The sequence below is a fragment of the Rhinolophus sinicus genome, chromosome 5 (genome assembly GCF_057876585.1).
Source record: "Rhinolophus sinicus isolate RSI-liver-muscle chromosome 5, RSI-T2T, whole genome shotgun sequence".
Lineage (NCBI taxonomy): Eukaryota > Metazoa > Chordata > Mammalia > Chiroptera > Rhinolophidae > Rhinolophus > Rhinolophus sinicus.
The window spans coordinates 67,978,598-67,992,630 of NC_142505.1; the positions used below are offsets into that span (position 1 = coordinate 67,978,598).

General features: G+C 41.8%; 1 protein-coding gene and 1 pseudogene across 7 annotated transcripts in view; one reads left to right on the forward strand and one right to left on the reverse strand.

Moving 5' to 3' along the window:
- Window positions 1-14,033, forward strand: part of ZNF496 (zinc finger protein 496) — a 44,357-nt gene that overhangs the window by 19,711 nt on the left and 10,613 nt on the right. For all 7 annotated transcript variants that reach the window (XR_016021426.1, XR_002136450.3, XM_088798875.1 and 4 more), the window contains one exon: window positions 13,517-13,649. Coding sequence is in view for 5 of the 7 variants with exons in the window: in XM_088798875.1 (XP_088655001.1) it covers window positions 13,517-13,649 (133 nt within the window). In the remaining 2 variants the exon portion in view is untranslated. The remainder of the gene's footprint in view (window positions 1-13,516; window positions 13,650-14,033) is intronic.
- On the reverse strand, window positions 7,328-7,778 carry LOC141567087 (riboflavin kinase pseudogene; annotated as a pseudogene).

A 14,033-nucleotide genomic window follows, 5' to 3' on the forward strand; every position in this document is an offset into this window, starting at 1 on the left:
GCTGCTATAATACAACTATAATATTGTAACTATCTGATTGTCATTTCAACAGTCATTACAGCACCTTCACCAGGAGTAGATTCCATCTCAAGAAATCACTTTCTTTGCTCATCCATAAGAGGCAACTATTCATCTGTTAAAGTTTTATGATGAGATGGTAGCAATTCAGTCACATCTTCAGGCTCCACTTCTAGTTCCAGTTCTTTTGCTATTTCCACCATATCTGCAGTTATTTCCTCCACTAAAGTCTCAATCCCTCAAAGTCACCCATGAGAACTGGAATCAACTTCTTCCAAATCTGTTGATGTTGATTTTTTTATTTTTATTTTTATTAGGGAACAGTGTGTTTCTCCAGGGACCATCACCTCCAAGTCGTTGTCCTTCAATCTAGTTGTGGAGGGCACAGCTCAGCTCCAAGTCCAGTCGCAGTTTGTAATCTTAGTTGCAGGGGGTGCAGCCTACCATCCCATGCGGGAATGGAACCAACAATCTTGTTAAGAGCTTGCACTCTAACCAGATGAGCCATCCAGCCGCCCCTCTGGCAGTTCAGCGGCAGCTCATTGTCTTCAGTCTAGTTGTGGAGGGCGCAGCTCACTGGCCTGTGTGGGAATTGAACCGGCAACCCTGTTGTTAAGAGCTTACACTCTAACCAGCTGAGCCATCTGGCCGCCCCAGTGTTGACATTTTGACCTCTTCCCATGAATCAATGTTCTTAATGGCATCTAGAATGGTGACTCCTTTCCAGGAAGTCCTCAATTTACTTTGACCAGATCCATCAGAGGAATCGTATTTACAGCAGCTGTAGCCTTATGAAATGTATTTCTTAAATAATAAGACTTAAAAGTCAAAATGACTCCTTGATCCATGGGCTGCAGAATGGATGTTGTGTTCACAGGCATGAAAACAACATTAATTTCATTGTCCTTTGGGTGACCAAATGCATTGTCACTGAACAGTAATATTTTGAAAATAATCTTTTTTCTGAGCCGTAGGTCTCAACAGTAGTCTTACAATATTCATTAAACCATATTGTAAACAGATGTCCTGTCATCCCATCTTTGTGGTTCCAATTTTAGAACAAGGCAGAGCAGATTTAGCATAATTCTTAAGATCCCGTGGATTTTCAGAATGATAAGCATTGGCTTCAACTTAAAGTCACCAGCTGCATTAGCCCCTAACAAGAGAGTCAGCCTGTCCTTTGAAGCTTTGAACCCAAGCACTGACTTCTCTCTGGATGTGAAAGACTACATATTTTCCAATATAAGGCTGTTTCGTCTACATTGAAAATCTGTTGTTCAGTGCAGCCACCTTCATTCATTATTTTAGCTGGACCTTCTGGGTAACTTGCTACAGCTTCTCCATTTGCACTTGTTTCTTCACCTTGCACTTTGATGTTATGGACACGGCTTTTTTCCTTAACCCTAACCTCTGCCACCTTCAAACTTTTCTTCTGCAGCTTCCTCACCTCTCGGCCATCTCAGAACTGAAGAGAGTTAGGGCCTTGCTCTGAATTAGGCTTTGGCTTAAGGGAACGTTTTGGCTGGTTTGATCTTCTACCCGACCACTGAAACTTTCTCCGTATCTGCAATAGGCTATTTTGCTTTTTTATCATTTGTGTGTTTACTGGAGTAGCACTTTTCATTTCCTTTAAGAACTTTTGCATTCACTACTTGGCTAACTGGTGCAAGAGGCCTAGCTTTTGGCCTACCTCAGCTTTCAATACTCCTTCACTCGGCTTAATCATGTCTAGCTTTAAAGTGAGAGACGAGTGACTCTTCCTTTCACTTGAACACTTAGAGGCCATTGTAGGTTTATTAATTGGCCTGATTTCAATGTTGTTGTGTCTCAGGAAATCAGGAGGCCTGAGGAGAGGGAGAGGGACGGAAATGGTGGGTCGGTGGAAAAGTCAGAACACACACGACATTTATCAGTTAAGTTCGCCATCTTATATAGGCGCAGTTTGTGGCACCGACAAACAGTTACAGTAGATCACAGATCACCATCACACATATAATGATAATAAAAATATTTAAAATATTGCGAGAATTACCAAAATGTGACTCAAACAAAGTGAGCAAATGCTGTTGGAAAATGGCACCCATAGGCCTGCTCGAGGCAGAGTTGCCACACACCTTCATCATGTGAGAAACACAATGTCTGCATAGAACAAGCAAACGAGGTATGCCTGTATTGTGTCTTTTAGTTCTAACACTTCCATTTAGTTATTCTCATCATTTTTTGTTTTCTTTGCTGAGACTACTTCTTCACAGAGGCTGTGTTTTTGTTAGTTTATAGTGGCTTGTAATTGCTCATTGAAGTATTTTTATCAAGGCTTCTTCCTTTGTCAGATCGTTCTCACATCTCACATCTGTTGGCCTTTTTTTCACCCAGTTTGAGATTCTCCATGGTCACCATTATCCCAGAAGGGGTCTCCACTGATACCATGGTGGGGAAGGTGGGGCAGAGAGGGGACTGTCATTGGCCAACACGGGCAGAAGTCCTAGCTTCCCACTTGGGCATCCTGAGACCACCCGGTGGGGGTATGGGGTGGGGGGGCCTCCCTGCAGCCTGCTGAGGGCGGAGGTCTAGGCTTCCAGCTGGTCCTGTGGTCCTTGGATGGACTATAGCGGTTTGCTGTCTAGCTCGGCTACCCCATTCCTGGCCCTGGGGCTGAGAAAACAGTTTTTGTTGGGTTTTATTTTTATCTGTGCCTGCTGGTGTTCCTGGGTTGCCAGCTCCTTCAGCTTTCGTTTGGTATGTGAGGCAGAAAGAAAAACCAGGGTCCCCACCGCCGTACCATTGCTTGGGGCCCGGGTCCCTAGCAGTCAGGATTTGAGCCGTTCTTAGTGGGAGGAATCAGGGAAAAGTACACCTGCTCAATCTCCGACAAGGCAACAGAAGTGTCCTCCGAAAATTGAATTTTAAATAGACATATTTATTTTCCCCATCCATTCTCGAAAAAATTGGCAACATTTAGAAAGTGAAGTATGTTATGCATCCCCAGTTACTTCAGAAGATCTCTGAATGTTTTGGTAAACTTTCTTCTGTATTTTCTCTATTGTGTCTGTGTCTTGCTGGGGTCACGTTATTGATCATTGTGCCCTATTTTTATGCTTCTCCCCAAGTGTAAGCATTTCCCCATATGACCTAAGAGCTGAGTGTGTCAGCGTCGTCAGTGCCTGGGGGCACTCCTGGTCATTCACCTGCATGGCCCTGTGAGCAACTTTGCCCGCTACTTTTGTTCCTATGTGCAGTTTTGGGTGGATTCTCAGACACCTCCAAGGGTCAAAGGGAAGACAGGTCCGTATCTCTTTGGATAATGCACACTGCCGATTTTCTTCACAATCGGCAGAAGCAACCCTCCCAATGCTGTACCAGAGCCCTGATTTCTTTCATGCTTTGTCAGTAGCAGCAGTTAGCATCTTTCCTCATTAAGAGACTGTTGGGGAGGGGAAAACCTCTTTACTCTGTGAGGTTCAGCAGCTGGGACTCTGCAAACTGAGCTGACAAGAGACAGATTCACAGGAGAAAAAGGCAGATTCACATGTGTGCCTCATGGGTAAAGTTGGCGGAGGAAGCACGTACCACATCCATGGAGAAACCAGGCAAAGGAAAAGGATTTTGAGCTTCAAGGGGCAGTGAGTTGTGGGCAGTAAATGTATGTGGACACTAATGGAAGAGACGTTATTTAGTAACTTGTGCTGACGGGCTAAGAGTTTAGAGACTGTGATACGAGTCCTTCTGCCCTTCCTGGTCCTTCTTACAGGGAAGTTCGTGCCCGGCCTGTAGGCAGGTGGGGGAGGGTGGAGAACTTCTGAGGTTGTCTGTTTCTCAGTTGCCTTCAGCTCAAAACAGTCTATGCCAAACTGGCATATTTTGGGGTGACATATTTGGTCCCCTTCGAGACCAACATCAAGTTCTGTCCTGCAAGCCCATGACTGTCTGAAGCCTGGCTTCCATTCTGTGGAACTTGTCTTGCAGGGACAGGATCCCCCACGCTAGCCTCTTCCTAACAGCAGAGCCACTTGGGGACCCTTTCAAACATAGCCTCTCAGGCTGTACCCCAGACCAATGAGGCAGAATGTACGTCTTTACATCGAGTCTGAGAAACCCTGTTTCAAACTCCACTGTAGACATTTGCGAAATACTCTGTTTAAACAATTTCTTTTTAACTTTTTCTTTGGAATTAATTTCAAACTTGGAAGATTACAAGAATAGGACAGAGATTTCCAGATACCTTTCACTTTCATTTTCCTACGTTCTCTCTGTCTGTCTCACCTCCCGCCCCCTACACATATTTCTTTATCCCCCTGAATCTTGAGAGAAAGAGATGCCGATTTTCAGTCCCCTTTATCTCCTTATTCATACCGAGGAGCATATTTTCTAAAAGCTAGGACAGTTGTTTAAGCACAAAACAGCAGGTCCTCAAATAACTTTGTATTGTTCAATGTCCTTTCATTATAATGTAGATGAGGGAAAACAAATTCCCAGAGAGGCCGTTGTCTGTGTGGAGTTGGCATGTTCTCCCCACATCTGCCTGGGTTTCCTTCTGCACGGGTTTCCTTCTGCACGGGTTTCCTTCTGCATGGGTTTCCTTCTGCATGGGTTTTCTTCAGGGACTCCGGTTTCCTCCCTCGTCCCATTCTGAGTGCAGGTGTGGGTGGCCCTGCGATGGACGGATATCCTCTCCAGGGTGGGTCCCACCTTTGCCCTGGACTGTTGGGAGAGGCTCTGGCCACTGCGACCCTGAGCTGGAAAATAAGGATCTGCTTGTTCTTATTAATCTTTCTTAAATGTCTATATAGGTGGTATTTCTTCCAGTGTTTAATATGAGAAGTGTTTGGAGTCTTCATTTAGAAGTTTGGTGATGTTTTTGTGACTAGAAATGTACTGTAGGAACTTCAATCCCGTTTCATTTATATCAATTAGCCTCTGGTCACATTGGTTTCCTTGTGTGTTGTTTTACTTAAAGTCACAGTTTCCAGGAATGCATCATTGACATTAAGTGGGGACTTAACTGTGCATTTATCCCATTCTGGAAATTTAACATTTAAATAATACGCATGGCGTCTTCTCATTTCATTGTCTTGGCTCCAGGTGGTCATACTGAAGAGGGAAGACCAGCCCTCCTCAGCTTTAACCCATGTTCAGGTTCATGTCACACATTTTGGTAGTCGTACCAGCTGAGTTGTATCTTTCCCAGGGTGGCATCCTTCCCAGGGTGTGCCCCGTAGGGGTCGTGACAGCACTGCACACAGGGTAAGGGCCTTAGGTTATTTTTAATAGGACATACATAGAATTTAGGTATAATTGTTTCTGTAGATTTTTTTATATTAATGATGTTTTTGATCTTCACAAAAATGATCACCGAAATGGTGTCTACATTTTTACTTTTTAAAATATATTTTTGAGTTATAATTTGCATACAATACACCTATTTTAAGTGTAATGTATATACATAGTTTTCACAGGTGTCTTCACTCATGTAACCATCACCCCAATCAAGATACGGAACAACACCCCAAAATTCCCCTTGTGCCCCTTTGCAATAAAGCCATGCTCTCATGCCCAGGCCAACACTGACTTCCTTTTTGTTTCAATAGATTCACCTTTCCTTGTTCCAGAATTTTATATCAACGGAATCCTAGAGTATATTGTTTTCTGTGTCAGGCTTTTCTTACTCAGCCCATTGATTTAAGCATATTCACATTGTATCAGTTACTTGTTTCTTTTCATTGCTCAGTATTCCATTGCACGGCTGTGTCACAGTTGGTTTATCCATTGACTTTGTCGATTAATGTTTGGGTCACTTCCATTTTTGGCTGTTTGACTGAAGCTTCTATGAACATTCATATGCAAGTCTTTTTGTGGATGAATGTTTTCATTTCTCTGAGGTAACTACCTAGGGTTGAGGTTGTCTGTGGTGATTTACCACTTGCACTCCTGCCTGCAGTGCAGAATTGCCAGTTGTTCCATGTCTTCACTCTCTCCTGGTATTACCATTTTTTTGTTGTTTAACTAAAACTTTATTATTTACGCCTTTCCCCCAAGCTACAAGCACTCTTATTAAATTACATTGTGCATACACAACCACAGTTGTTTGCTCAGGAACATATAATTACATTAAAAATAAATAATTTTCTATTTCGTAGTTTAATTGGCTCTTAAATAGTTTCCCTAGTGGGGAGAACAAGTATTCTGTGTTCTTTAACTGGTATATGTAAATGTAATGCTATGTGTTCATTTAAACTTTGAGGAAACCTAAAGATGAAGCTTTCAGGTTTTTCTAAACTTCAATATAGATAGGCCCTTAATCACTGTTCATATAGTGAAATGTAGAAATAGATACAATCCTTTGTAAGTCATAGGATGTTCTAAATGAAAAACCTGACACTAGCAATTGTTTAAAGGAAAAAAGAACTACAGTCAAGAAGAATGTTGCATATCTACTCTTGAAAAGAGAGAATTGTTATACAACACAAAAATGAGACCTAGAAATCAAAAATCACTTATTTTAATGTTTTAAAAACAGACATAAAAAAATGATGGGCAGAGGGAGTCTAGACCAATTCGAACTAAGGCAGCTGTAACAAAAATGAAGCCAATACACTGATTTGATCTTATAAAGGAAAATTTCACAAGTCTTCATGTTTGTGATAATATATTAGTGCACAAAATATCAAAAATACAAAGTATGAATTTCGCCCTTCAGTTTATAATAAACTATCAAACCTCTATTTAATGCATTTGCTTTCATAAGCCTTCCTTTTTAGCAGCTTATGCTATATAAGTGCATACATACCGTGTTTCCCCAAAAATAAGACCTAGCCAGACCATCAGCTCTAATGCGTCCTTTGGAGCAAAACTATAATATAATATAAGCCCGGGTATTATATTAATCTTGGCTCTAAAAGAGACATTAGAGCTGATGGTCCGGCTATGTCTTATTTTCGGGGAAACACAGTACTAATATTTTATTGTGAGAATTACAGTTTTCATCTCAAACTAGTGACTTGCCTTTTTACCCATAGCTATAAGCATTTCATTTCCATTACAAGACACTTAAGACCTTTCTAGTAGTAAGTTTTAATGAACACATTACATAAAAAGAATCTTGATTTTTTTTAAATGAATCTTTGTAGCACTGCAGCATGATGGGTTTAATTGAACAGTTGAAATATAATGTAACTACTTTGTACTGTTTAAACTAATTCACAGCTGTAGGAAAGTGTTTGATTTAAAAAATATAACCAAGATGAGACTGCATACTTATGAGCAGTAAAATACTAGAAAACAGCAAATAAGTAAATAAGATGGTTTTTTTCCATCAGTGGCCATTCATTATTTTGCTCTTAGGAACCTGGAAGAAATTGTCTTCTTTGAGTTTGAAATGTTCTGGTAAATCTAGTAGTTTCTTAGCTTCCTCAGTATCACCTTGAATTGCTGAAATAAGTGACTCTAAGGAATCAAAGTTCTTTTCTGGTCTGAGGTAGCCAACAGTGGCCACACTGAGGATTTTCCTATAGATGACCTCTTCGAAGGGATGCATGTGATTTCTCCATGGGCATCTTTGTATTCCATCCTATGCTCGCCACCAACATGTGGACAGCTCCACTTCCAGCATTGGCCCAACCATCATAAATGCCAGTGGATCCATCAGCTGGAATATTATCTACTACTTGCACAGGAGAATTAGCTGTGGGGGTGCCCAGCTGCTTGGAGCTGTGGCCAAAGCCTCACACCACTTGACCGCGGCAGAAGTAAGGCAGGTGCCTCATGACACCATCTCCTCCACGCATGGGCTGCGGCCCAGTCAGCAGGTCTACCTGTCCAGGTGATACCCAGACCCCATGAACCAGCCAGGGGACGGGAGGGAGCTCTGCTGGCTGGCGGGGCAGACTCACAGCGGGCCAGGAAGCCCCGGGGACATGCTGAGGCAAGGCCTGTGGCACTGCTCACCCAACAGAAGCTGCCCAGTGACGCAGGCGGCTTTGGTGTTGTCATTTAAAAAAAAAAAGTATTTTAGCCATTAAAATGGGTATCTCATTGTGGTTCAATTTGCATTTCCCTGTTGACTAATGAAGTTGAGCATCTTTTCACCTGCTGTGGATCATTTGCACATTGTTTGTGAAGTATACAGATATTTTCCCTATTTATTGGGTCACTTGTACTGTGTTTTAAGAACTTTTGGAAATATTCTGAATAGAAGTCCTTTGTCAGATGTGTACATTGGGAATATTTCCTATCAGTCTGCGGCTTGCCTTTTCATTGTTTTAATGATGTCTTTTGAAGATTGGACAGCTTTAATTTTGAGGAGGTGCAACTTACCGATTTTGTCCCCTGTTGAATTCCTTGGCAACCTTGTCAAAGATCAGTTATCCACATACTCCTGAGCATGTGGGCTCACCCTCAGTGAGCTATGTTTTGAACCTTTGTGCCAATACCACTGTAACTTTATAGTAGGTTTTGCAGTGGGGTAATGTGAGTCCTCCAATTTTCAAAATTGTTTTGGCTGCTTCTAAATGCTTTACACGTCTGTATAAATTTTGGAATCTTCCTGGAGTTTTTGTTTGGGATTGCACTGAATCTACAGGGTGTTGTGGGACAAATTGATATCCTAACATGTTAAATCTTCATTTCTTTGGTTCTTCAGTGTTCAGGTGGGGCACATATAAACATTTTCCTTAAGAATCCCATGGTTTTTGATGCCATGTAAATGGTCTTTATATATATATATGTATATGTGTATATACATGTATATATGTATATATATATGTATATATGTATGTATATATATATATATATTTCACCTTCTGATTGTTCATATATAGAATATAGAAATACAATTGATTTTGGTACATTGACCTTCTATCCAGTAACCTTGTTAATTTTTATTAGTATGGTAGTTTTTCTGAAGATTCCAGAGGATTTTCCGATTGGGTTGTGGGATTTTTGGCCTCTAGGCCAAGGTGTTCAAAGTGTTTCTAACTCACAGTTTTATGTATAATGACAAGATGATTGTTGAAGTTTTATTACCTTTCGTTTTGAATCTTCATAAAAGCAATGATTGATAATAGTATTTTAATGTACTAGTGAATGTAACTTTTTTCATATGTTTTAAAATATTTACTTTCTTTGTTCTCCCTTTTTAAAATTGGGATGAAAGGCTCTTCAATTGTGTTATAAGGGCTCTGTATATTTTAAGTCTTCTTTGCCTCTCATAAATGGTGTACATTTGTTCTGTCACTGGTCTTTTAATTTGATTCATGTTGTTTTAATTACTGGAGGTATTTATAATTTTTATGTGAACGTTGTCCCAGTCTTCTGTTTTTAGTCTCTGAAAGCTATTTTTTCTTTTAGTACTTTCAAGGTTTTTATTTTTATATTAGTTATGATCAAGGATCAGAATCTAGTTTCATTTCTAAATAGTCAACCAACTACATCAGGTACATTGGATAAAAATCATCTTTCTCTTTCTCCATTAATTAGGGTTCTATTTTTTTCTTGTAGATTAAATTTTTATGTGTACCAAATTTTGTTTCTGGACTTTTTCTTCTCTTCTGTGTTGGTATATTTTTGTTCCAAAACCACATTTCTGATTTTGAAGCTCTTTTATCAAAATTATAACCATACTAATTTGTTAAACATTTTCTTGCAGTTCATCCCATGCCACGAATATTACTGATTATTTATACCACCATAAAGTCATTGCAACACATTTAGAATCTTTTTAAATTTTAAAATTGAAATGTTTTCTTTTATAATAGTGAAGTATATCTACAATTTAAAACAAACTGATTAAAACATAGGAAAAGCAATCCATTAGAAAATAGAAAAATGGGCAAAGAAAATAAACAAGGATCTCCAAGAAGAAAAAAACCCTACGAGCCAGTAAACACATTCAGGGTGCTCACTGGGGGCTCTTCCATGGTTGTGATCGCTGGGCTCCCGCCGCAGAGCTGGAACCGAGGCCGGCTGGCAGTACCCAGTGTTGGTGGCCGTGTGGGGAGCGTAGTTCAGGTGCTCCACCTGAACGATGGTCAGTATTTCGTGTCAGCGAAGATGTGTTCCCAGTGGCCCAGTAACTCTCCTACAAATCTATCTCGCACTCACACTTGCGTACCGATGGGGAAACAGATGAGAGGGTTCATCGAACTGTTTGTTGCTTGTAATAGCAAAGTAAAGACGATCCCAGAGTTGCGGTTAGAAACCGTACTTAGATTTTTAATTTGGACCCTTTCCTGACTTGCCTTGCGCATGCGTAGTAGGTGCTCTCTCATGCTAGGCATGCGCAGCTCCCCACCAGCCTGTGGTCCCTAGGTCAGCAACATGCAGCGTGCTGTCAAACGCATTGTCGACTTAGGATATTTTCAACTTTGGATGGTCTTATCGGGATGTAACCCTATCTAGGTCGAGGAGCATCTAGCATCTGTACTGGGAAAACCTACAACACTGTTGATAGAAGAGGGGGTGTAACCTCAATAAACTAGAACTACATATATGTGTATGAATAAACCTTAAACAGAACGGGAGTGTGAGGCAAGTTCAACATTTAAAAACTTACAATACAGTATTGGGACATAATGTCAAGCTATATTCAGATGCAGTTGGAGTTTAAAGGGCCTGCACTAACTGTAAGCACCAAACCCCGACTGCAACCTCCCTCTGGGAAGGTCTGGGGGTGGGACTGGGGGCAAGAAGCTGAGACCACATTCCACCTGTGACCCACCCCGCATACCCTTTCACAGAAAACCTGAGGCAAACACTATAACCTGTGAATAGTTTTTATATTTTTATATGGGTGTGTGGACGTTTTTTTGTTTCAATTTTTAATAAAACATAAATTATCCAGGCTCAGGGTAAGTCTTCAGACACTAGAGAAAAGCTTAAAGAAGAAAAGAAACCTCCCACGAGATTCTACCAAATGGTGTGTTCTACGTTTTTTTACACACACCTGTGCATGTACCTCTGAAAATGTCCTGGAAATGGAATTACTGGGTTACAGGGTGTGCTTCTGTTACATTCTCCCAGAACTGTCCAGAAATGTGCATTTCCCCAGGCCTATCTTTCTACATCCCCAAAGATCCAGGGGAGCATTACACTTAATCTCATCTTTTCTAATCAGATGGGCGTAGGCCAAACAAACAAGTATTTATAAGCATATGACTTTTGTCATGAAAACATAGTTCTGTTGAATTTCACTTGTATACCTGATGATTGACATTTAAAGACACAATTTATGTTTAGCAAGATTTCTAGGACCCATTAGAAAGCTTTAACCCGGCAATTCCCAGTCTTCTTCTCACAGTCACCTGTGGAACTGTCATAATTTTTTTTCTTGAAAAGGTATTACTATTTCATACTGTGTTTCCCCGAAAATAAGACCTAGCCGGACTATCAGCTCTAACGCATCTTTTGGAGTAAAAATTATATAAGACCTGGTCTTACATTATATAAGACCCGGTATTTTATATTCTATTCTATTATATCATATCCAGTCTTATATTAAAAATAAGAGCGGGTCTTATATTAATTTTTGCTTCAAAAGATGCATTAGAGCTGATGGTCTGACTAGGTCTTATTTTTTGGGAAACACGGTAGTTCAAAAGACACTCAATGATATCATTGAACTGGTGTTAATATTTTCAGGTATTGCAGAGCAGTTTCTAGACCATGGCTCTTGACATTTTGGCTGGATAGGTCTTTGTCACATGGGGCTGTCCTGGGCGCTGTGGGATCTTGAGCGGCATCTCTGTCCTCCAGCCTCTTGATGTTGTAGTGTCCACCCACAGTGGTGACAAACAAATGTCTCAGGCATTGCCACATGTCTTCTGGGTGCAGAATTAGTCCCCCTTGGATGAGAACCACGGTGCCATAGGAAGTTGTGCTTATGTGAGTGAATAACTTTTTTCTTAGAAGATTCACGCAGATGCATGTTGTGTTAAATGGATCATGGTGCCTGCAGTTCTGCAGCGATTCAGATGATAAGGAAACATGCCCACCCACTCACATGTGAGGGGGGAAATATGACAAATGGGCAAAATGTTAATGTGGCGCATCTAGTCCAGGGGCTCTGTACCCTTCATGCTCACTGTTTTACTCTCTTATCTCTAGGTTTAATGTGAAAAATCAAAGTGTATATGTAGGGGAGGAGGAGTACAAGGCAGCAGAGGACATACACTGAAAACTCCTTTCCCAGCCCTGTACCCCAACATCTGTCCCCGTCCCACAGGGCAACCAGACAAGTAACCTGTGATCTTCCAGACAGCTAGACAGATGTGAGGGCATGCGTTTAAAATAGGAACTTATTCGTTCTTTAAACAGATACTGTTGTACAATATTATATGGGTTGCACTTTCCCCCCCAAATTTTATTTTGAAGTCCTTTCCAGTTGACTATATAAAGGAATTATGTTTTGTAAAAAAACCAAAAGTAGAATTTTATTTTAAATGCTCTGATTGAAACACTCTGCAGAAAATATGTGCCTTGTTAAAGCCAATGTTCAGAGAATTGACATGTTAGGTAGAGATATGATGTGTGTTTCTGTTCTTCTGGGATTAAAAGGTACAAACAGAAATGTCAACCAGACCAGTAGTTTTCCATCTTTCACATCTTCTCCCAAATATTCTATCAAGTAATCAAAGTTCCAGCTCACTATGAAGTGAATAAGTTTTCGATGTCATTTATTGTTACCATTAACCTTTTGTCACATTAATACATGTATTTACAGGAAGTTTGAGACCCTAGCTTCATGCTTCCAACTGTTAAAGACCTATATTTCCATTTTGTAAAAGACTTCTTTATTTTTATGGTCTTCTGGTATTATATGGATATGCCATCATTTTTTAAAATCAAAATTAATTTGATACAGTCCCATGATCTGTGACTCGTAAGGAAAGTCCCTGCCACGCATAACCCCAGGTCCCGCGAAGTCGCTGCCATTACAGACGTTTAGACACCCTACATGTGGGGCCTAGACCACCTTGTACACAGGTGTTTTTCATGTGACACACCTCGAGGGCTTCCTCCTCAGTACGGAGGCCCTTGTTCCCTCTAATGGAGGTGAGCTCGTGCCCGGCAGAATGTCCTGGAATTAATCAGCGCTCTGTTGATGGGCACAGAGCTCGTCTTCAGTCTTTAACTATTGTCTGTGATCATCTCTATTGATAATATTATATATGGTCATCAGTGCTGCCGTGAAGCGGCCCATATGGCGCTCACGCTGCACGCGTGCAGGATGCCTGAGGGCTGAGCGCACGGTGGCACTGCGGGTGCGCCTCATCGCTGGGCTGCGCATGCGCGCTGCCAACCCCTTCGGCATCGCTGTTTGGATTAGACCAAAGCTGACAGGATAGGAACCAGGTGGATGTCAGACGAGCTGGGGAGCAGCCCTCTGCTGACTTCGGGCTGCACGTGTTGTGGGGGCTCTGCCCTCAGCCCCAGCTCACTCCCCTTGTTGGTAGTTTCTGTCCCCAGCTGGTCCCCAGACTGAGGCTTCCCTGTTCTGTGGTTTCAGAATCGAGTTTCTCCCTTCAAAGACATGATCTTCTGCTTCTCGGAAGAGGACTGGTCCCTTCTAGATCCCGCCCAGACTGGCTTCTATGGGGAGTTCATCATTGGAGAGGACTGCGGGGTCTCACTGCCACCCAGTAAGGCTCCCTCCAACCCCGGAGACCAGGAACCTGGGGGCCCACATCTGATCTTGCAGTCCACCCCCCAACCCTGATGGGTGGTCACCTGCATACAGTGGCCCCAACAGCACTTAACAGATGGGCTGTCACCGGCCACTATCACATGTAATTCAGGCTTACCAGGTGGCTTTGTGGAAAAAGCCAAATGTAACACCCCCCCGTGCATCTGCTTCTCTCTGTCCTCTCCCGTGGCCTCTTCACTTCTGGCCCTCTAACTTCGTGGTCTGACAGCTGCCCCACACCCACTGCTCCCTCCTGGCCTCTCTGCATGGCCCTGTCACTGCCATGGCCTGTCAGATGTCTCTTCAGATCACTGAGGAATGTGTGTCCTCCCCTTTTCTG